Source organism: Moschus berezovskii, chromosome 9 (assembly GCF_049115385.1).
Source record: "Moschus berezovskii isolate FMDL1 chromosome 9, NW_MosBer_1.0, whole genome shotgun sequence".
NCBI lineage: Eukaryota > Metazoa > Chordata > Mammalia > Artiodactyla > Moschidae > Moschus > Moschus berezovskii.
Window position 1 is genome coordinate 19,206,813 of NC_142468.1, and position 24,563 is coordinate 19,231,375.

Genomic DNA, 24,563 nt, shown 5'->3' on the forward strand with positions numbered 1-24,563 from the left:
AACAACAAGGTGTAGTCACAACAAAACGACACAAATAAAACGCGGTGGAGCGTGTGGTGGGAGAGCTGCAGAGGCGGCTGAGGTGTCCCGTATCAGTACTGATGTTATTGTCCTTATTTTAATAAACGCATTTACTCCTCACCAGTAATATGCTTGGTAATAAGATGAATTTATGCCCAGCGACCCTGTAATTTGCTGTTTATTGCCCTTAGATCATTTAAAAGGTTAAATAGAAAAAGCCACAAGCAGGCCCACAGTGTGCCTCAGAGGCCTCCTTAGGGCCTATTTCCTGAGTGAGATGGGATTGAGATGTGTAGTGCCGTGTTATTATTTTTTTTGCAATATTTATGTGTGCCCGTGAAGGGGAGAGAGAAAGAGGGAAGCCAACTGCAGGACTTGAATTTATAGTTACTAGGTCAACAACTTGATCACCAACTTGAATTTCAGACTGTCACCTTGTTAAGATAGTCCAGACAATTGCCAGATTCTGCAGTAGAGGTAAAGGTCAAGTCCCTCTTTCAGGAGGGTCCAGTGCCTCCGGTAGACGAAGCCCCTCACCCCTCACTACTGTTTCTTGAGCATCTATTAGGGAATGGGTACTGAGTGAGATACTTTACAAATCTTATTTACAATCCTTCAAGGTAAGTAGTACTATTGTCGTTTTCAGATTTTAAAAAAAGTCACATAGGGATTATGTGTCTTGTTCAATTTCACAGAGAACTCAATTCATTTTTGGAAGTCAACATAACTATGTGATTGAAAAGCAAGATAAAAGATAGGTGAAAAATTGTAGACCTATCTCAAGTCTGAGTGTAGATGTAAAATTAGAAAATAGAATGCAGCAGTATATCAAAAAGATAATACACTTCGATCAAAGAGGGTACATTCTAGGAATGCAAGAATGGCTCAATAGTAGGAAGCATTAGGAAATCAACGTAATTCACCATATCGACAAACTAAAGGAGCATCATATATTAGTAGATGCTGAAAGGCCAGCTGGTAAAATTCTCCTGTAATAAAACTAACTCAGGAATAAGATGAACTATTTAAACTTGATAGAGAATAAAACCTAGTCACTTACAGTGGATTCTAAACAGTGAATCACTAAATGCAATTTCACTACAATAGGAAAAACTTACTTTTCTGTCTTAGAATATGGTCTTGGTGATTCTTACAAATGAATTAAGCTGAGAAGATAAAATAGTTTGTATTATCTATTTTTGTGAAGGTTATCATACTTGAAAAACCCAAGAGAATCTAGTACGAAATGAAAAAAAATAGTTGCTCGGTTGTGTCCCACTCTGAGGTCCCGTGGACTGTACTCTGTGAAGCTCCTCTGTCCATGGATGTCTCCAGGCAAGAACACTGGAGTGAGTAGCCATCCCCTTCTCCGGGGGGTCTTCCTGACTCAGGGGTCGAACCCAGGTCTCCTGCATTGCAGGTGGATTCTTTACTGTCTAAGCCGCCAGGAAAGGAAGGAAACCCCACCAGAAATAATAAGGGAGGCCGGTAAGAGCGCTGAGTCCCAACTCTTCTCTGCACTGTGGAGGTCACGCAGCTGGTCAACTTTGGCCCCTGGAAATGGGACTTGAACCCATGTCTGATGATGAAGCCTGTGCTCTTTCCACCTTGTGAAGTGTTTACTCTCACAGCTGTAACCCAGGCATGTGAAGGGAAAGTCTCTTAAAGCTGCCAATTTCAGCTGGTCCAGCAGATTGGGTAGGGTTTGCTCTGCTGGGGAGAGGTGGGGGCAGGATGAGAGGGTCAGCACAGGACTTTTACTGGAAGACCCTCAAGACTTCTGCTACCAGAAGTGCTGTGCCTCCAGGGGCTGCGATACTGGGCTTTGTGGTGGGGAGGCGGGGTGACAGCGGTCTAGTCTTAGCCATTAATGTGCTGAGCAGACAACCGAGGGAGCTACCCCTTTCATCTTTTCGGCCCCAAGAAACCATATTTGTGTTGCTGGTTGCCCTTGTCTCCTACTGTCCACTTGAGTGGTAGGGCCTGCCGGGACACATTTTTAGAGTTTGGGGTATTAGAGATTCCTTGGGCCATCAAGGACACAAGCTCCTGGCTAGCACATTTACCAAGGATGCCTCGCATTTATGGTTTTCATGGTGGAAGTGGAACGTGTTTTTCTGGCACAAAACTCAGTGAGTGATACATCAAAAATATGATCCACATAAAGCTTTTGTACGGCGTCAGCCACAGGCAGAAGGCGCAGTGCACAGGGGCCCAGGAGACTGGGTCCCGGTGGCTGGCGCATCCGGAACTAGCTGTGTGTTCCCAGGCACGTCACTTAACCTTGCTGGGCCTCACTTGCCTCATCTATGTACGGGATAGTGGATTAAATTCAGTAGCTTCCAGTCTCTGCGTGCTAAGTCGCTTCAGTCATCTCTCAATTTGTGACCCTATGGACTGCAGCCCGCCAGGCTCCTCTGTCCACGGGATTCTCCAGGCAAGCATACTGAAGTGGGTTGCCGTGCCCTTCTCCAGTGGGCCTTCCTGACCCAGCGATTGAAATTGCGCCTCCTACATCTCTTGCATTGGCAGGCGGGTTCTTTTACCACTAGCGCCACCTGGGAAGCCAAAATAGACTCCTAATACCTTTTAACTTCAAAGTTATAATAATGATCACCCTTCCCACGTGCCCAGCTCTGTTCTAAAGTGCTTTGCACAGAGATTAACTCATCATAACAACTCAAGAGTGAAGTACTATTATGATTCTCTTTTTCCCTCTGAAGAAACCTGAGGCACACAGAGGGCAAGTGACTTTCCCAGGGTCTCACAGCTAGGAAATGATGGTGCTCTTCCTCAGTTTAACTTCTGTGGTTTTTCTTGACCTGGGTCCATGCTGTTATAGCGCTGTTGGTTCTGTCCAGTGGGGTGAGGGGTGTTAGGAGCGGGAGACATTTTCTCAAGGAAACCTAGCTCTGGGGTGGATGGATGAGCCACTGCCTGGGAGATTGATGGCAGTGGCTGCAGACGTTGCTGACGTTTTTGTTTTCCGTTCTTCTCTTCCTCTCTAGTCTGTGGCAAGCGCTACAAGAACCGGCCGGGACTCAGCTACCACTACGCTCACACTCACCTGGCCAGCGAGGAGGGGGATGAGGCCCAAGACCAGGAGACCCGGTCCCCACCCAACCACAGAAACGAGAACCACAGACGTGAGTTCCAGGTGTTGGGTTGGGTGAGTGGTAAGGTGGCTGGGCAGGGCTACAAGCTTTCCTTTCTGTTCACCTCTGTGATTGTCTGCCGGCACCTGTGGACTGGTCTCAATGACCTGGCTTAGAGTGGGCTGAGCAGGGGTGGCACACCCAGCTCTGCTCCTAGAGGACAGAAGGTAAGTGTTAAGGCCAAGGGAAACCTCTTTACCTGGCCATTGTCAAATGCCAGACCTGGCAGTCTTTTTCCCTAGCTCCGGAAGATCCATTCACAGCTGCTAATCTGAGTTGGGCAAAGCCCTGGGGTGTGTCAGTTCAGGCAGACCTTCCAAACGTCTCCTTGGCCATAAGAGACACAGGATATTCTTGATCCATCGTCTTGGCTCTGATAGGGTCACAATTTGGGTAAAAAATACTGCCCTAGAGTTTCCATGCTCTTCCCTTGAGCCCTCAATCATCTAACATGACCTGGGTGTGCTTGTCATTGGGAATGCTGGGCTCTGGAGAGATCCTGAAATTTGTGTTTCCATTTCTATTCTTTCTTTCCTTCTTCAGCTTCCAGTTATGAATTAGAGAGTCGCAAAGGGCTTAGCACTCACAATGTGACTTCCCTCTTCAACATTCTTTGTAGTTTCTGGACCCACCCCAAACTTAGGATGGGATGGGATGATGGGATCTTTAGGGCTTGCTTTGAAATGTGGGTCAGTCTAGGATCATGGGGTGAGGAATAATTGTGGACATGCCATGTGTTTTTTATTTTGTTCAGAACATTTTGTGGTAGGGGTTCCTATAGCGAACATGTCAGTATAATACAAGGGATCAGACCTTTAAAAATATTCAGATTCTAGAGTTTGAGGGTGACTCCTGTGCGTGTCAGTCAGTCAACTCAACTGATGTGAATTGACTGCCTTCAGCCAGTGTTTGAAACAATGAACACATGTTGGCCAAGACCTTTCTTTGGATTAGTCTGGGTTCTCCCCTGGCCCCTAACAACCCACTTTCCCCTTGTAGCATTGCCTTCTGTCTTACTTTCCTCGGATTGCCCCAACAAAGTGCCAAAGACTGACTGGCTTACCCGTGATTTGTTTTCCCTCAGTTCTGGAGCTGGAAGTCCCACATCAAAGTGTCATCAGGGCGGGTCTCCTTGGAGGCCTCTCTCCTTGGTTTGCAGGTGGCCGCCCTCCTGCTGCCTCTCCTGTGGCCATCCCCTTGTGCACATGTACTTCTGAGGTCTCTGTGCGTCCAAATTTCCTCTTTTTATAAGGACACCAGTCAGATCGGATTAGGGCCCGTCCTAACAGTCTCATTCTAACTTTTGCTTTTTCATCATCTCTTTAAAGGCCCTAGATCCAAATATAGTCATATCCTGGGGTACTGGGGGTTAGGGTTCAACACATGAGTTTGGGGGCGGGGACATGATTCAGACCATAGCACCTTCTTTAATTCTCACTCTTTCAGAATTCAAGCCCTTCGTGAACCTCTCTTCTGGTACAAGCCAGACCCTTTATTTTCTCACCAACTGTTGTTATCTGGACAGAATCTGAAAGCAGGCAGGAGGCCCTCCTCCACATGTCAGCTTCTGAGTAGTCACAACGCTGAACTCTCTCTGCCTGCTCCTTGGGGAGAGGTTCCCTTGGTCCCGTCACCCTTATCTTCCAGAAAGAAGCATATATTGACCTGTACCAGTCAGCTGGGTTTTGCATCCTGCCATCTCTCCTTTCCTCCTGCCACTAAGTGGCCAAGGCATAGCTATTGTCTCCTGCCTCGAGGAGGCCATGAGTGCCTTCCTTTGATTTGGGTTGCTATCTGGAATGCGTTGATTAGCAAAGGTTGCTCTCTCTAAACTATTTATCAGCTTGCTGTTATTTCCCACTCCCCCCAGTGCTGGCTTGTGGGCTTCCCTGGTGGCTCAGTGGTAAAGAATCCAGCTGCCAAAGCAGGAGACATGAGTTTAATCCCTGGGTCAGGAAGACCCCCTAGAGAAGGAAATGACAACCCACTCCAGTATTCTTGCCTGGAAAATCTCATGGGCAGAGGAGCCTGGTGGGCTACAGTCCATGGGGTCACAAAGAGTTGGACATGACTAAGTGACTAAACAACAACAACTGGTGCTGGTTTATCTCTTCTTTAAGGGCTTCCCTGGTGGCTCAGGTGGTAAAGAGTCTGCCTGCAATGTGGGAGACCTGGATTCAATTTCTGGGTCGGGAAGATCCCCTGCAGAAAGAAATGGCAACCCACTCCAGTATTCTTGCCTGAAGAATTCCAAGGACAGAGGGGCCTGGTGGGATACAGTCCATGGGGTCACAACTGAGTGACTAACACTTTATCTCTTTTATGGTATTGGTGGTTTAGTTGCTAAGTCGTGTCTGACTCTTTGCGATCCCATGGCCTGTAGCCCTCCAGGCTCCTCTGTTCATGGGATTTCCCAGGCAAGAATACTGGAGTGGGTTGCCATTTCCTTCTCTAGGGGATCTCCCTGATCCAGGGAGTGAACCCAGGTCTCCTGCACTGCAGGCAGATTCTTTACTGACTGAGCCACCTGGGTATCTCCTCTAAATCTCTTCTCAAATGTCAGGCTGTTTTGTCCCTCACGCCGCAGGGTTTGGCCTGCCTCTCTTTGGTCTGGATATGTTTTTGTGTGTGTGCATGGTGATGGCAGCCGCAGAGGAGGGTTCCTTGTGACCTCCAGGTATACTGTGGGCCCCAAGTGGACTCCTCCTTAGCCATTCCTGCGGGCCCCTCCCAGCTGTCTGTTGACTTCCAAGGTGGGCACTGGCCCCTGTTATTCTCTGTCCGCCGGGATTTCCTCCCGCAGTCTTGGGGGGCATTGTCCTTATGCCCTCACCGTGAGGCTGAGCAGCCTTGCTTAGGGAGGAAGCTGCATCTTTTCTCCTGGATGGAGACGAATCCCTGAGGATCCGGCCATGTGTTCCCCTCTCTTGGGGGGTTTGCCAGCGAGCACTCTTGTTCTAGCCCTGCTCCATCTCCCTGCTCTCATCCCGCTCCTGAGAAATTGGGTTTTTCATAAATGATCATACTGGAGGGGTTTAAACTGCATAGAAAAATAACAGCTGTTGCTGGGCTCATCCAGGGCCTTCTCACACGAGGACGGTTCTAGAACCCTCACAAGCACCATTTTGACAACATCTAAGGCCTCTGAGAAGTCTGTGATTAACTCTAATTTTACTAGCAGGGATGGGGGAGATGGGCTGCAACAGAGATACCCTCAGCGTCCTCAGAGCCCTCCCTCTCCTCTTCCCCAGTTTCTCTGGACGAATCCAAGAGACAGCAGCTCTCTCCCTGGGCTCCCTGCACACAAACACACCGACTGTTTGCTGCTCCGAATGTGTGCTCTGTTCCCTCCCGCATGTGCCTGGTGAGCGGCCCCCTCACCATTTTCTCATGCACTCTAATTGCCAGCATCATTAATACCCAGTCATTAGCTGCTCCCACTGTTTGGGGGTAGGACATCCATCCTGCCCCTAAATGCTACGGGGGCTGTGCGGGGAATCGAAGGTGACAAGCTTCGGCAGCATCCCAAAAGCCTGTGACCCTCCCTTGGCAAGGCTTTTGGAGTGGGGGAGGGAGGCAGGAGCGCTCCATCTGGGAGGTTCATCTCCAGTTCCCTTCCCCGGAAAGGTTGTGGATGCCAGCAAGGTGGGAATGCTGAGTTTTCCCTCTTTGAGCTGAGCTGCAGCGGGACCCCAGCTGCTTGTGGGCACGGCCTGTGGGAAAAGCCGCCCTTACAGACGCTGGAGACGTCGCGGGCATCTGCCTTTGCACCACCTGCGGCCGCAGAGACCTTTTGCCTTTGGTCCTCCTGCTGTCCCTTGTGCATCCCCCCAGCTGCGTCTCCAGCAAAGCCCAGTGCTCAGCTCTGCTCCTGCCGTTGCTGAAAGGGCAGAGTGGAGTGCTGGAACCAGTTCTGACTGCCCCCTGCCAGCCGCCCCATGCTGCCCTGTGCTGCCAATCCTCCGTCCTCCTGCCCCCTCCCAGCTCTGCTGCCTTTGTTCCTCTCCTAGGCTTGCATTTTCTCCTGAAAATATGCTGCTTGCTTCCCTGGCACATCTGTCCCCTTTGCTATGTGCCCTTCCCTCTCTGCCTCAACTCCAGGCAGCGCAGGGCTGTGTGGAGCTCAGACACCCCTCCGTGGGAGACAGGACTTTTCTGATGGGGTCCTCCCTGCCTGAGCTGCCACCCTTCTCCTCCCTGTAGGAGGCTGGATTCTTCCTACTTCTTCTATTAATATTGCTCTGACCACCTTCATCTACCTTCTTCTTCTTTTTAAAAAGATATTTTATTTATTTATCTGGCTGCACTGGCTCTTAGTTTTGGCACATGGGATCTTTGATCTTCATTGTGGCATGATCTTTAGTTGATGTGGGATCTAGTTCCCTGACCAGGAATCATACGCCTCGTGCCTTGGGAGCAAGGCATCTTAGCCACTAGACCACCACTAGACCCTTTCATCTACTTTCTACAAATGCCAGTCACCACGTGTGCACATGTGTGCCTATATGCGTACAGACAGATACACACACACACAGAGACTGTATTTATGTGAATAGATGGAGGGAGGTTTGGGCAGGTTAGGACTAGGAGAGCTGCCACTCAGAGGCGTCCTGATGTGACTCCGTCAGTGCCACCTTGGTAAACAGCACTGGGTTACAATTCAGAACTCCTTTGCACAGGCTCACAATGTCAAAGCTCTCCTTCAGTTTCTTTTTATCTTCTTTGCACAGTGGTAATCTATTATAGACTATGTTTTCAAGGTACCTTTCTTTGGGGGTGATGTGGGTATGGGCATTTCTGAGGTCATGTACCTGTATGAAAAAGCTGTGTGAATAAAGTCAGTCTAGTATATTAATCGGTCCGTCCATCCATCTATCCATTCATCCACCCATCCATCTGTTGGTTTAATGACCATGTATCAAATACTGTCTTGGTCCCCGTCCTTGAAGAGCATGCAGTCGTGAGCAGGAATGTGTAATAGGGTTTGTATAGAGTGTGCTGAAGGAAGCCAAGGGCTCAAGAGCACTGCACACTTTCTACTCCAAGGGCAGCCCTGCTCTAAGTGTGACTTTAGCATCACCTGGGAACTTGCTGGGAATGCAGTTTTTTGGCTCCACCAGACCTTCAGAAATAGACTCTGAGGGTGCTGGTCAGCAATCTGTGTTTTTTTTAAAATAATTTTGTTTATTTATTTATTTTCTGGCCGTGCTAGGTCTTTGTTGCTGCATGTGGCTTTCTCTAGCTGCGACGAGCAGGGGCTACTTGCTAGTTGGGGGCCACGGGCTTCTCATTGCTGGTGGCTTCTCTTGCTGCAGAACACAGCCTCTAGGGCGTGTGGGCTCAGTAGTGGTAGCTCCCGGGCTTTGGAGCACTGGTTCAATAGTTGTGGCACACGTGGCCTTAGTTGCTCCACAGCATGTGAGATCTTCCTGGATCAGGGATCAAACCCGTGTCTCCTGCACTGGCAAACAGATTCTTTACCATTGAGCCACCAGTGAATCCCCAGCAATCTGGGTTTTAAAAAGTCCTGCAGGGCAATGAAAGCTTCAGAACATTAGAACATTTAAAAAGCACGAGGGGATTTGCAAAGGCTTTCCTGAGGAGGTGACCTTCAAGTTAGCCCTTGAAGAACAATGAGAAATTGACTGGGTGGGAGAGAGCTTCCCAGGCACAGGGAACTGTGTGCAGAAGGGCAGCGGTGTGAAATAGCATGTTGCGTTCAGAAAATGAGTAGTAGTTGGGTTTGACGGTGGCATTGGAGAAATGGTGGAAACATGGGCAAGGGCCACAGCTTTAAGTATCTTCTCTGCCAGGCTGGGTAGCCGTCATCCTATAGGAAAAGGAGACTTTATTTTCTTGGGCTCCAAAATCACTGTTTGTGGTGACTGCAGCCATGAAATTAAAAGATGCTTGCTTCTTGGAAGGAAAGCTATAACAAACCTAGACATCATATTAAAAAGCAGAGACATCACTTTGCCAGCAAAGGTCTGTATAGTCAAATCTCTGTTGGACCAGAAAGAATGCTATGGGCTGAAGAATTGATGCTTTTGAAATGTGGTGCTGGAGAAAACTCTTGAGAGTCCCTTGGACTGCAAGGAGATCAAACTAGTCAATCCTAAAGGTAATCAACCTTGAATATTCATTGGAAGGACTGAATCTGAAGCTTTAATACTTAGGCCACCTGATGTGAAGAGCTGACTCATTGGAAAAGACTCTGATGCTGGGGAGGATTGAAGGCAAAAGGAGAAGGGTGTGGCAGAGGATGAGGTGGTTAAATAGCATCACGGACTCAATGAACATGAATTTGAGCTAACTCCAGGAGACAGTGGAGGACAGAGGAGCCTGGCCTGCTGCAGTCCACAGGGTCGTAAAGAGTTGGACGTGACTTAGTGGCTGAACAACAAAGGAAAAGGAGAACCATGACTAGAAGTAAGAATAAATGATTTATAAAGAAATACATGTGGCATTTTATTAATCGTTGGGCTTCCCTGGTGGCTCAGCTGGTAAAGTACCTGCCTGCCAGTGTAGGAGACACAAGAGATGAGGGTTCGATCCCTGGGTCGGAAAGATCTCCTGGAGAAGGAAATGGCAACCCACTCTAGCAGTCTTGCCTAGAAAATTTCATGGACAGAGGAGCCTGGCAGGCTACAGTCCATGAGGTTGCAAAGAGTTGGACATGACTGAGCATGCATACACGTGCACACACATATACACACATTATTAATGATGGTATGGCATCTCTTTCTTATTTAATAGCACAAATGATTGTAGAATGCTCTCTACAACATATTTGGAGCTTCTATGAAGGAAATGTGTTTTAATGTATGGATCTATAAAATTTATTCCAAGCCTATGTCTCAGGTTCCTGGCATGGAAGTCGGGTTGCCCTCAGTCCCAAGAGGGCTCAGTCTTCTGTTTAATAGAGGTGGCCTGGCATATAGCTAGGCTCTCAATATCTGTCAAGAGAAGAAAAGTCCCCACCCCAGTGTGCCTGTGGAGGGCATGCTGTACTCTGCAGAACTGAAAGAGGAGAGTCGAGTTGATTAAGGGTAATGTCGGCTGATTAGATAATCTGAAAATTAGTCTGATAATGTGCAAATTATCTAAAAGAAGCATATGATGTCATTGCCACACTGATGGGGAAGATGGAACAGATGTTAGTCTTCTGACATCTCTGTCCTCTAGCATATGGCCCAGGGGCAGCGGATACAGCTTCAAGAGAGAGAGTGAAAGTTATGTTTTGCATGAGCTTGAGAATTTTGAATCACTCTGAACGGTGCCTGAGAAGCTTTATAACCCACACAACCCACCCCACCACTTACCCAGCCTTGATGCAGGAAGTTCAGGCTTTGATCCAGGGCTCTGTCTGAAACAGTGAGCTGCTTCTCGCTCCCTAAAGAGCAAATTTGGAACACCGGTGTTCCTTAGGTGAATTATTATTTCACTGAACAGTTTATAGATTCCAAAGCAAAGAAGAATCTGAGGGGTTGCTCTGGCCTTGAAGGTCTAGTTGGAGTCAGCTCTCCAAACCTGTGGATCATCCACACTCTGGACCCTGTGGCTGAGAAATGGCATTGGAATCGGCCTGGCCCGTGTGTGAATCACGGCGGGGCCACCTCGCCATCTTCTGTGAGTGTGGGTGTGGGTCAGTTACACTTCTCTGCTCCTTTGTTGCCTCATCCATGAAACAGAGAGAACCGTCTTTCTGCCCCTATGGAGTTGTTGTGAGTCTACAGGCGATGCGGGTGTCTGGCACCTGGCCCTCTTGCCAAGAGTGCCTCCATCCCGCCTCTGTGCCCTTTGGGCCAGCAGGGCATGTCCAGACCACAGGTGGATGATCTGAATCAGGGCCTGTCTGTGGCCATGCGATGCTGAGAAGCTGACTGCCTATGGGGGTCTCACTGGCCTCAGGCGAAACTATCAGAGCCTGACTCAGTCCTGGCACAACCTTTGCTAACTCTTAGATATGGTACACCAACCCTTCCACATAAGCTAAACATGAGTGTTTATTGAGCACTTACTGGGCATACGCCCTCATGGGGCCAATTGTAACTGGGGCTCCTAAAAGAGAACATGTAGTCTTGGCCCCAGGAAATGAGATGGATATGAGACACCGGGTAGGAGGAAGCTGTGGGGTGGAATCGAGCCAGTGTCTGGCCCTGAATTTCCCGTCCTCTTTCCCCAGGATCGGGCATCCACCCGCCACTTGCCTCTCTGTGAGCCTCTTATTTCTCTCACATTTTTGGCCTAATTACCTAGAATGTTCAGGATCGAAGAGTTCCATGGTCCTGATCAGTGACAAGGACGATAATACTTGCTGACATTCCTTGAATGTGTCAGACACTGTGCTAGGCGTGCCATGTTTATCTCATTCATTCCTCACAGTAACCTTATAAGGTAGGTGCCGTATCTCCTAGAGGACACCAAGGCACCCAGAGACCAAGGGACGTGCCCTCGGACACAGAGGGTGAATGTGAATTCTTCAGTCATGTGTCGCTTCTTGAGAAAGCTTGCTTACTTATGACTGTGATCTGTTTTTCCTGCCTTTTCAGAAATAAAATTGTTTTATGGAGGAAAAGAAAGTGAGAAAGACATGGTGGCATACCTAATGGTGCCAGGCACTTTATATGCATCATCTCATGTGACGTCTGCAAGTCCGTGAGGTACATGCTTCCCTGGTTTTACGGGTGAGAAAATGGAGGCTCAGAAAGGTTTAGGAACTTGCCCAGGTCACACAGCAAGATGAGAAGCTGAGATGTGAATGTGCTTAATTTGGACACCATTCAATTATGTCAGGACACTGGAACCTCAAGTGATGAATCCCAGTCTCAACCTGGAATGTTTGTCTTGGTCCTACTCAGTCATTTCAGTTCAGGTCAGTTCACTCGCTCAGTCGTGTCCGACTCTCCGCGACCCCATGAACCACAGCACGCCAGGCCTCCCTGTCCATCACCAACTCCCGGAGTTCACTCAAACTCATGTCCACAGAGTCGGTGATGCCATCCAGCCATCTCCTCCTCTGTTGTCCCCTTCTCCTCCTGCCCCCAATCCCTCCCAGCATCAGAGTCTTTTCCAGTGAGTCAACTCGTCACATGAGGTGGCCAAAGTATTGCAGTTTCAGCTTCAGCATCAGTCCTTCCAATGAACACTCAGGATTGATCTCCTTTAGAATGGACTGGTTGGATCTCCTTGCAGTCCAAGGGACTCTCAAGAGTCTTCTCCAGCACCACAGTTCAAAAGCAACAATTCCTTGGCGATTAGCTTTCTTCACAGTCCAACTCTCACATCCATACATGACCACGGGAAAAACCATAGCCTTGACTAGGCGGACCTTGGTTGGCAAAGTAATGTCTCTGCTTTTTAATATGCTATCTGGGTTGGTCATAACTTTCCTTCCAAGGAGTAAGCGTCTTTTAATTTCCTGGCTGCAATCAGCATCTGCAGTGATTTTGGAGCCCAAAAAAATAAAGTCTGACACTGTTTCCACTGTTTCCCCATCTATTTCCCATGAAGTGATGGGACCAGATGCCTACTGATGACCCTTAATTTTCCCCTATAGATCAATTATCAAGTGCATCATATTGCATAGTGACTTTTCAAAAGAAATGATTGTATTAATGGGCAGTATTGAACTGAGCCTGGGCTATATAACAAAATACTATAGACTGGGTAGATTAAACAACAGGAATTTATTTCTCACAGTTCTAAAAGTGTCTTTTAGATGGGTTGGTGTCTTGTGGGGACTCTCTCCTTGGGTTGGAGACGGCTATCTCTTTGCTGTATCCTTACATGGCCTTTTCTTGGTACATGATGCAGGGCCAGGTGAGCTATGTCCCTTCAGTCATGTCTGACTCTTTGGGATCCCGAGGACTGTAGCCCACCAGACTCCTCTGTCCATGGGATTCCCCAGGCAAGAGTACTGGAGTGGGTTGCCATGCCCCCCTCCAGGGGATCTTCCCAAACCAGGGATTGAACCTGCGTCTCATATGTCTCCTGCCTTTGGTAGGTGGGTTCTTTACCACTAGTGCCATCTGGGAAGCCCCACAAGACGGTAGAGAGAAGCAAGCTCTCTGGTGTCTCTTCTTATAAGAATACTAATCCCTACCACGAGGGCTTCATCTCTCGATGCCATCACACTAAGGGTGAAGACTTTAACATGTGCATTTTAGGGGAGAAACAGCTTCAGCTATGTGTGATGTTATGTGGAGCCTCCTTCATAAATTCTGCTTGAGACTTGTAAATAAGTTTTGCTCTGGAGAAAAAAGAAATCACACATCTCTCTGTTCAACCATTTTCTTGCATCTTTCTCTCTCATTCTATGGCTCAGTCTTTCCAAGTTCTTTTTATCTCTTTCTGGCCTTGCTATTTAAAAAGGTACCTAAAGGGAAAACCCTAGGACTCATCCTTGGCTCTGTTTTCCTTCACCACCCATATTGGCTCCCCTTCCAAAACATACCGCAGGTCAGTCTCCCTTTCTCCATCTCCAGCACCACCAGCTTCGGCTCCTGCTTGGATCATTGCAACTTCTTTATTGGTCTCTCTGCCTTTATTCTTACCTCTCATAGTCTCTTCTCCATGGAGTAGCCAAAGTGGTCTTTTAAAAGGGTAAGGTAGATTATGCCATGCCATGCTCTCAGACTTTCATCATGCTTCAATACAATCCACACTCCTCACCTTGAGGGCCCACATTATGGCTTCTCAAAGTATGGTCAGCAGTTTCAGCATCTCCTGGGACTCAGGTGACCAACTTGTCCAGGTTGGCCGAGGACATTTCCAGTTTTAGACTGAAAGGTCTGTGCCCTAAAAACACCTCGGTGGTAGGCACACCTAGATAGGTTGGCTACCCTGTGGGGGAGCTTATAGGAAATGTGGATTCTCAGGCCCTTCCTGGGTCTATGAATCTTAATTTGAATTTTCATGCGATCCCTAAGTGGTTTGTTTGCACCACTCAGATTTGAGAAGCCCTCGCCTCCAGGGACTGCCAGCCACTCTGATTTGACTTCCCTAGGGTGTGGTTGTGTGTGCCTGTGGCAAGGTAGTATCAGGTGGGCCAGCTAAGAGCCCCACTGCGGGGTTCAAGGCCCACATAGCTTGACCTTAGACAAGCTTCCTTGCGCCTTATCACCTGCGTGAAATGAGAACATTTATGCATCTATTTATTCTCAGTTGCTTCGGTCCTATCTGACTCTTTGCGACCCCGTGGACTGTAGCCCACCAGGCTCCTCTGTCTGTGGGATTCTCCAGGCAAGAATACCGGAGTGGGTTGCCATGCCCTCCTCCAGGGGATCTTCCCAATCCAGGGATCGAACATGAGTTTCCTGCATCTCCTGCATTGCAGGCAGATTCTTTACCACTGAGCCACCGGGGAAGCCCTAATGCATCTCCACCACAGGGTTATGTGATGGTGAAGTAAGTGAATTCATATATAGTACAGCACTGACAGAAGATGTGTATGACACTGTGTGATGTGTCTGTCACGTGTCTCGTTAGAGCTCTGGTCCTCCAGCTTGAGCACGTCAGAAGCACCTGTTCCTTAAACACACACACACTGCTGGATCCCACCCCAGAATTTTGGATTAGGCAGGTCTGGGGTGGAGGCCTATAATTTGCATTTTTAAGAAGTCCCTGTGTGAACTTAGAGAGGTTGAGCTTTCGAAATGCGCTAAGCAATCAGTGTTTCCCTTTGATTCTTTTTTCTTTTGGAAGCACTGAGTCACGTAACCAGGAATAATGTGGCACTGTTAAATCTAGGGGGAACTTGGTTTTCATCCTTTTCCTAGGACTCTGTCCTACCGAAGGCAATGTCTGTGTGGCTCCCAGCACCCGCTTCCCAGCTTGCTTTCTGGGTGTGGTCCTCGTCTGGGCCCTTATCCCCGGGCTGGCCTGCCTGTCAACTCCATGGTCCTTGACCTCCTCAGGTCTGATGCTTGGGGCTCATCCTTTTCTTTTTCCTGAGTACTGGTTTTCAGTCTGAAGGACGCAGAAAATGCTGGTCCTTGGCAGACCAGTGGGGTTGACAGGCCTGAGTCCCGAGGAGGTGCTGGCGAGGAGGGTGGAGAGGGTCAAGGCAGAGAAGAGAGGAAGGGGCTTGCCGAGTGCTGCCGTCACGATAATCACATCCTGACGAGTGAAGCGGACCAGGCTTCTCCTGCTCGACAGCACCGGGATGGCCTGCCATTCTCTCAGGGGAATGACGCCACTTCACTCACAGCCCTTCTGACACTGTTCCTCTCAAGTGAAACGTTCTTCCCCTCAGCTGACTCATTTGGTGGCAATAACAATTTGGTGGCCAGGGCACGAACTGACCCACATGACCTGCCGCTGGAAAATGGAAACGTCTCCTTGTGCTTTTCCTTAATCAGCACCGAGAAAAGTAATCCGCTTTGCTTCGTCTTTTTCTCACTCTTCCAAAGCCTCGGTGACAGACCCCCGGTTGCTGGCCTAAGGCTGGAGCACGCGAAGGACATTACTGTCGGGTCATGTGACCGGCCACTCCCAGAACTGGGGACGTGGGGTCCAACTCCTGGCAAATGGCAGCTCTAACCGAACACATCCATTAAGAGGGAGATATCAGTGTGAACAGACACGTGCTCTCTGATTCTACAGCACAGTGTCTTGGAGTAAATATTTGCAAGGTCTGTGTCTAACGGTTTGAATCTTGTGTTCTATAAAGACAGAGGGAAGAAGACAGATATAAAGAAGGTTGGGATGATTGGCATACACTTAACATTTTCAGGAAGATTCTACAGCCACCAGAGCACAAGTAAGTCAGGGCCTCATATTCTCACTGGCTACTTCAGGGCTCCTGGCAAGACAGTGAACATGGGGTTCAAGGGGCCCTGGGGGCCAACTGAGACTGAGAGTTCTTAACTCCTTCCATCCTGGCTTTCCAAGAAATGCCTAAGGGAGAGGCTTTCCGCAGGAGGGCAGACCTGTTGACTTCCTCCACCACTGCTTTATTCTTTCTGATGCACCCCCAACCCCCCAGTCTTTATGTCCCCCGTTACACCCAGGACTGATGCTGTAGTGCCTTAGGACGGTCAGTCAGTGCTCAGGAGACACTGCATCCCCTGAATTCCTGATCTTTGACTTCCCTTTTCCTGGCAATTGTTTTTCTTCCCCTCCCAAAAGCCTCTGTGAAGATTTGCCCATCCTTTCATTAAGTATTTATTGTCAGCTCTGTGTCAATCACCGTGTCAGGTGCTGGAGATTCAGAGATTAAAGACACCGCTCCTGCCCTCAGGTAGCTCGCGGCTAGCATGGAGAGAGATGCGTACACAAATATGAAGTGGGGATGAAAGGCTGAGCTCCTCGGGGTTTGGGAAACTTTGCTTTTCTGTCTCTTCTTTCACCCTGTTATAATCCTCAGATAATAGGCCTAAAGGGGGCCTTAAGATGACATCTCATAGATTCTCTTGCCTCTAGATGGGCACACATTCAAACAAACCTGGGCCAGGGACATCTTCCCAGGTGCAGAGGCCTCTCCCTAGAGGCCTGCTCCTCCAACCAGGCCTTCACCTGTTGAGCCGCGCTTGTGTCCAGCTTTCGGACAGCAGTGTGCTGCCATTTCAGCTCCTGTCTCCCGTTGTCCTTGACAACATGGAGTCTGGCGACTTAGGCCTATCCATAAACCCAAAGACTTATTAAATCAGCCCTCGGCCTTCTCGTCTCCAGAAGGGCTAATCTGGGGGCCTGGAGTCGTTTTGTCTTCACAGCACCTCTCCCAAGGCCCTGTCATGCACTCACACTGTGTTCAATGCCAGGTGGCAAATGGCTCATGAGGCCTGGCGGCCACGTGCTGCGTGCATCCAGGTGTCTGTTTTCCCCTGGGCTCCCCGGCCACCCCGTCTTCCACATTCATGGAGGAGGGAATTTTTCGTCTTCCCTCTGGAGCCCTGGGGTGGGGCCAGAGTTGTAATTAGGTGGCCAAGAAGAACCAGCCTGAATGGAATCCCAACATTTTTATTCCTGGGATCTGTGGGATTTATTTTTTCATCAGTTCTAGGGAAGCAATGAAAAAAAGGTGTCAGGCCTTGGGGATAATTTATATGAGTAAACACGTAAGGAGTAGGGTGAGCAGGAGCATGAGAATTAAGGCCATTTATCCAGGCTTGGAGGCTCTGTGTGCCCTCTGGTCCAGCCTTCCCCGCAGTCTTTATCTCATCACTTTAACCCTCTCGTGGCTCTGCTCCACTTGGGCCCAGCACAGATCTCTTCCCAGCCCCAGCCTTCCGCCGCCTCCCCCTCCCCTCCCGGGTCCCTCATTAAAGGCTGGGTGGAAGGGAGCAGGCAGTGGCGGTGGCCTCCAGCTGAGGCCTGCTCGCTGATTCTGAAGGGAAGGCACGTTGGCTCCCCCCCCACACCTCCCGCCCCGTCTCTGCAGCTTCCTCTGCCAGCCCAGCCTGTCCGTGTGCCCTGTGTGGCCAGCCTGGGGCTGCCTTCCACCTTCTCCCTCTTTGCCTCTCGCTTCTCTAACTCCGTCCTCTGAAGATGCGCTCTGCGCAGCCACATGGCACGAGGCTAGGATGCTTTACACTTGAGAGATGAAGTAATAACAGGTGGCAAGACCAGAGACTGCCGGAGCCCAGGATTCCGGTTGCCATGGCAACATGTCAGACCTGTGGAGGGACGGGAACTGTCAGCCGTGGAGGGTGGTTGGGGAACGAGGGAGGGATGGGGGGGAGGTGCGGAGAGGCACAGTGCCTCCTGGAGGGCTCTTCTCCATGCCTGCCCTGGGTTCCTTGAGCAGCTGCACCAACCTGCTAGCCTGCCTTGGCTGGACAGCTGCAGGCCTGGGCAGGGGTGGGGCTGGGTGGTGGGCATGGAACCCAGCCCCGAGGCTGTGCATCCTGGCAGGCGGTCGGAGCATCTGCTTGGGATGTGAAGTCATGCTTTTGTGGATGTGCCATGGAGGAGCCTGAACTTCCAGCTGGCTTCCTCCTTCCCTAGGACCCTAGGGAGGAGGCTCTGGTCTCGGCGGAAGCAAGTGAAGGGTTGTTGCTGGTGGCCAGCCTGTGGCCTCCACGCATTCTTCTCCTGAGTGGCAGGCGCGTGACTGCGGCGGTCAGACGGACAGAGGGGCCAGACAGTCCTGTCTTGGTGGTAGTTCTTGGAAGGTTTGGGGCCTTGCTTGCCCTTGCCACGTTTCCTGGCTGAAGTCAGAAGTCCTGAAAAGTGGCTCACCCTTTCCCCAGTGTGTTGGTGGGATTATTTGGGACCTGGCTTTTCCTTTCTCTTGATTTGTTTTATTTGAATACTCCCTCCTGCCTTCTGTTATTATTATTGCTTTGCGTTTTTTCATGAACTTTGTTCCTGATTTCCATTTTTTTTCCTTTGAACTTCTTAAAGTTACCCCCTAACCCCCAGGTGAACCCCTGAACTCTCAAAGTGTTAGAGAGTGTTAGTCACTGTCATGTCTGACTTTTTGCAACCCCATGGACTGTAGCCCACCAGGTTCCTCTGTCTATGGAATGCTACAGGCAAGCATACTGGAGTGGGTAGCCATGCCCTCCTCTAGGGGATCTTCCTAACCCGGGGATCAAACCTGGGTCTCCTACGTTGCAGGTGGATTCTTTACCATCTGAGCCATGAGGGAAGCTCTCTCAAGGCTCACTTTATTTTCTCAGCAGCTTCTTTGTCTCGCTTATATGATCTCAGCCCATGAACGTTAATCAATAGAAAACCAAATCCATCATCGCAGATGCTGCCATTGACATACCACTCAGGTCTTAGGCCTCCCTGTCATCCTGTTCTATGAAGCGGGACTCAATTTCCCATAAGCAGAAGCGGAATGTCTATTTAAATACTACTGGCAAGGTCTGGGCAAGCTTCCTATTTATAGTAAAATCCTTTTTATAATGACCTCATAGATGGTGCCAGGAAATTGCTCATGGATGGGTCAGGCCAAAGGCCAATAAAGCCGCGCTGTGAGCTTTACTTTAAAAAATTCCTTCCTGAGCCTCTGGAGTCCTCTGGAGAAGTGTTTTCATGGAGTCTATGGCAATAAACAGGGCCACCAGGATGGATTACTGTGGTAGAGACATTAAATGTAAGTTCAAAGGGAATTTCCGCTTTTATCAGGCCAATCTCAATACTTTTTATTGCTTTGGGCTTCCCAAGTAAAGTAATGGGTGAATCACATTGACTTTGAAGAGATTTATGAAATATTTTATATGCAGAATTGGCTCTGGACTTCCTGGAGGCAGAGAAGTGTGATTAGAGACAGAGTCTCTGGGAACATTGACAACCCAGGGGGTGAATCCTGCTTCTTCCACATCTTTACTAGGTCCTGAAGCCAGCCCCTTCATCTCTTTGGGCTTCAGTTACCTCATCTGTCAGATGCTCCCTACTTCACAAAAATGTTGTGAGAATCAATGAAATAGTATGTGAAAAGCATCAGGGTAAGGTCTGTTACCATCTTGTAGTTGTCATATATGTCTGCTTCTTTATCTTCTCAAAAAGTGGTTGAACAGGGGGCTAAGTGGGTAGGCACAACCTGTTCCCTTCTCATGAGACAATCCTAGTCTTCTACTTCCCTTGTGTGTCTGTGAATAGGACAGTGTTGTACCTGCTGTAATAGGGGTGTGCTGCTGCTGCTGCTGCTGTTGCTTTAGTTATGTCCGACTCTGTGCAACCCCATAGACGGCAGTAGTCTAGTGTTATTCTTCCAGCAACCCAGGGCCCTTGGCTACCCACTCTTGTGTACTCTGGGAGCTAGCTAGACATGACCCAGACCAGATGACCGATCAATCCATTTGGACATGGACCAGCTCTTCTCTCTGGGGATTAGGGAAATAACCCAAGCAGAGAGGGCTATTCAGAATGACTGGTAACTCTGCCTCTGTCCCCCTAGGAGGAGCTCCCGAGGCATCCCTGGGTTGCTTACCTACCTCTCTGCCATCCTTTCCTAAGCTGTTCGTCTCACACATCATTGTTAACCATTTCCTATGTGCAGGACAAGTTGGTTTTCTAACAATGAGTTGGATGTGTATACTCCCCTATCTGAAGGAGTAAATTGTTGACTATCGGGGGATGAGGCAAGCGTACACATGTATAGACAGGGGGAAGGTCCTAGAAGTGACGTCAACAGCATGCTATCCCCAAGTCCTGATTGGTCATTTCTGGCTAGCGAATTGAGAGAGCTCCATGGGAGAACCCTCATCCTAAAACTAATCCTAAAGACCCGCAAAGGGTAAGAAGAGAGCCAGATGAGAAAGCTGTTGGTTAGTCCATCCCATGCCACTTTACCAAGATGGACGGAAGCTTGAGCTCACTGTCATGAGAGGAGAGTATGAATCGAAGCAGAAAGGATTTCACTGGAAAATGAAGTCTAACTGCTCACTGTCACTTTCCACACTGGGCCCTCGCTGGGCTGAAATCATAGCCACCCACCTGGCCTGTCCCAGCTGTACACACCAGCGCCTGCAGTTAGAAGTTTATCACCTTCTTCATCCCTTTGGCTGGGAACTTTGTATAACCAGCTACTGATACAAACAAATATTCGTGGAGAACCTGCTCTGCTTCAGTTTCCTTGGAAGCTTCCCTTCATCAGATGAATTCAATTCTCTTCTTTGGTCTTTCCCCGTAGGTTTGATTTCTCCACCACTGTCTGCCATGCTCTACTAGATTGTTTCTGAATTTTTTATTTCTTGCCGGGTTCAAGTCCCTAGTTTAATACGGTGGTCTGTGGGTGGTAAAAACTGTAAAGAATTATCTGGGCTTTCTTTTTTGTTTTTTGCTGCATAGAGTCTTAGTTGTGCTCAGGGGCTTCTAATTGTGGCTCATGGGCTCGGAGCCTGTGGGCTCTGTAGTTTGTGGTATATGGGCTGTCTGGTTGAGTGTATGGGCTTAGTTGTCCTATGGCATGTGGGACCTTAGCTTCCCAACCAGGGACTAAACCCACATCTGCTGCATTGGAGGCAGATTCTTTATCACTGGACCACCAGGGAAGTCCCTTTCTGGGCATTCTTATACTCTATATTCTATGTCTTCATTTTGATAAATCACAAGGGATATGGTATGTGGGAGAAAAACTAGATCCTTTGGTTGCTTACAGATTTTGTGAAAGGGGAGAAGTCTGACATAAAAGGGAGTCCCTAAGAGAGCAGGAAAGAAAAAGGTGATGAGACTGGGCCTCCTGAGAGGTTCGGTGTGATGATATACTTGGGGTTCTTTGATCTCTCATCATGCAGGAAGCTACCTAAGTTGTGATCGGCGTTTCTACACTTTATATCTAGTTCATACCAGTCATGAAACTTAGCTTTGGTTGACACTCAGCCCCGCCATTTGAAATAACCCACTTCTTTCTGTTCATCTTTTGATTGATTTCCATGATAGTTGCTTAATGAAGAAACCCTGAGTTTATTTGTTTCATAAACATACTTGGATTTCCTTGAGAGAGTTCTAAAAATGGTTAAGATGGCAATTGAGTGAAGAAGAAGAAAGGGACTTCCTTCTGGACTTGGGCAATGAATTTTACAGGCAGAGTAAACTTTTTGCAGATGTCCTGCTTTTTGGAGATTATCTGCAAAACCATTCTGTATGATGCACATCTGTCTTTGAGATGCAGTGACTGATGAAGAAAAACCCACATTCCCGGAGGCCACAGGGTGTGGCCCCCTTCTCTGTTTACCCCAGTCAGCCCCCACTTTTCTTGCAGAGAACTGTCTGCCTCCCTGAAGATGAAAATCAATGACTTAGAAACTGATTAAACGATCCAAATAGCAACTGATAAATGGATTAACCCTCTATAATGTGATTCTGCGAGCTTTTGTCTTCCGCCTTCCCCAGGTAAGTTTTTCTATTCCTGGAGGCAAAGAAGAGGCCTGGAGGAAGCAGAGGCCGGGGGAATCATATTAAAGAGGGTGAATCCGTTTATCACTTACTGTCTGGATGGTATTTCTGCTCACATATCTGCTTCCTTTTACAGATTTGTACCCTACGGGACCCTGATTAATGTTAGCCAGTGAATAATGAAAGATAGCGGCAGACGTTGGAATTGGGGAGGAGGAAGGTACCCTTGTGGTTTAGGCTGATCCCATAAACAGAGAGACTTTTCTTCTTTGCCACAGACAGAGAGTGTTAATATGACAAAGAAGTGTCCACAATAGGGATCGAAAAACAAGGAAAATGAAAGCATTTCTCCTCATACAAAGAACCTGTCCAAAGCTTTTAAACCAGCCCTTAGAAACTGAGATTTCAGTGCTTGAGGACATGTGCTGTTTTCACAAGGCTTTGTTTTGAAAAATCATGTCCCAAGATATTCCTTTGCTTTTGTGTAAGGCCTTTCAGCAAAGGTACCTTGTGAAAATCTTAAGCCTCAAGATACGCTCATTAACTCACCATTCAATCCATGTCTGTTATGTTGTTTTTCAGTAGCTAAGTCATGCCTGACTCTTAGCGACCCTGTGAATTGCAGCACACCAGGTTCCCTGTCCTCCATTATCTCCCAGAGTTTGCTCCAGTTCATGTCTGTTGAGTTGGTGACATGGTCCAACCATCTCATCCTCTGCTGCCCTCTTTTTGCCTTTGGTCTTTCCCACCATCAGTCTCTTCCACTGTGTTGAGTCTTTGCATCAGGTGGCCAAAGTATTGGAGCTTCAACTTCAACAACAGTCCTTCCAATGACTATTCAGGGTTGATGTCCAGTATGAGACTGATCTAAGTGTCCAGTTCCGATTCTAGGGATCTGCTGATTAACTAGTCCTGGGTGATTTCTGTAACCAATGAGTCTGGACTTCAGGGAGATGGATGGGGCTGAACAAGAGTGGACACCTATGTACCTGCCAACATGTGTATCAGCGTCCCAAGAGCATCTTCAGGGTCCTTCCTAGAATGATCCCCTCATCCTTGCTTCTTTGTTTTCCTTTTCAGAGGCAGAAGGACTATTTCCTCAATAGGAGCCTCTTTCCCTAGGTAGGGCAAGGCCTAGGTAGTGACCTTTCTCTTTCCCTATAGTCACAGCACCACTGATGGTTGTCATCTGATGTTTGGACCCTGAGGGTCAGTTGTTCAGGGATGAGACAAGCTCACTTGACTCATAGGCTCTCTGGATGCTTCAGTGATCCAGGGATGCAATCAGAGGAGCAGGGTTGTTTCTCTACAAACACAGAACTGACAAATATTGCAGAAATCAAACTCGGCTCTGAATGGCTTGCAAGACATTAGTACTATTGAATTAGGAGGATCATAAAACTTTGCCCAAGAAAACAACCTGGTTGTAACCAAACCTCAGATTCTAAACTTCATATTCTTTCTGGAGCAGATTCAGCCACACCAGCAGAAGAGGGGCCAGTGGAGACTCACTTCAGCCTAATACTGGATTTTTAAAAAATGTTTCCACAGCCCAGAAAGGACCGGATGGGACAGTCATTCCCAATAACTACTGTGACTTCTGCTTGGGGGGCTCCAACATGAACAAGAAGAGCGGGAGGCCAGAGGAGCTGGTATCCTGTGCAGACTGTGGACGCTCTGGTGAGTGTGGCCCCTTCTCTCATCGTGTGCCCGTAGACCAGGAACTCTTCCACTCTCATTCCTCTGCCATCTTGTCGGGGGCAGGGACTGAAGGGTGGGTCCAGAAGTGATGGTGGTGATTTTTCGAGTGCAAGGGGGATTTTCAGGTTATTTTGACTGTTTTGTCCTTCTTGAGTCTTAAGAACTAAAATCTATGCTCTGGGATTCAGGGAAAAGGGAAAGAAAAAGGTGTGGGCTTGTGTCTGTCTGGCCTTTCCATGAGGTGGCTATTTCTTGGTGTGTGTTGTTATGGACGATGGTGAAACAGCGTGGAAACAGCTGGAGACAGAGGCAGTGTGCTTCCTCGTATCGGGTGACGTGCATGTCACAGAAAGACGTGTTTGTTCTGTGCAAGTGCCCGGGGCAAACCGGAAGAATGTGGAGACATGAATGTTGATAGACCTGCCACAGCTGGAGTTGTGGGGGAGTCAGAGACCCCTAGGCTTCTGGGTAGCAGCATAAATACCACCTCCATTGGCCACTCATCCCATTTTCTCATGTGGAAAACCGAAGAGAGCCTGGTAGATCAAGGAGAAAAAAGGGCAGGTGTTCTTAGGACTCTTTTGGAGTAGGCTTGGGATGTTTTGAATTTTCATCTGAAATCTATTCAAAGACTAAACCTGGTTTTGCTCTTTCGTTCTTAAAATGAATTCAGTCTTCAGGCTTTTGTTTTGCTTTTTTCGTGCTGGATCATGGTTGGCTTTTCATATTGTTTTGTGTTGTAATGAGGCTCAAGTGCTAGGCAGGGAGGAAAGTTTCAGACTCATCTTTAGTCTCATCATCTGCTGACTAGTAGATGAAATTCTGTTCTGCTGGATGGTTGGTTCCAGCAGCCGGGAGTCATGGCTCCTTCCCACCTTTCTACCCAGCATCTGT

General features: G+C 48.5%; 1 protein-coding gene across 2 annotated transcripts in view; it reads left to right on the plus strand.

Annotated features, from left to right (window-relative positions):
- DPF3 (double PHD fingers 3) overlaps positions 1-24,563 on the plus strand; it is a 285,740-nt gene that overhangs the window by 199,491 nt on the left and 61,686 nt on the right. For both annotated transcript variants that reach the window (XR_008687334.2, XM_055437076.2), the window contains exons 7-8: positions 3,030-3,167; positions 23,520-23,648. Coding sequence is in view for 1 of the 2 variants with exons in the window: in XM_055437076.2 (XP_055293051.1) it covers positions 3,030-3,167; positions 23,520-23,648 (267 nt within the window). In the remaining variant the exon portion in view is untranslated. The remainder of the gene's footprint in view (positions 1-3,029; positions 3,168-23,519; positions 23,649-24,563) is intronic.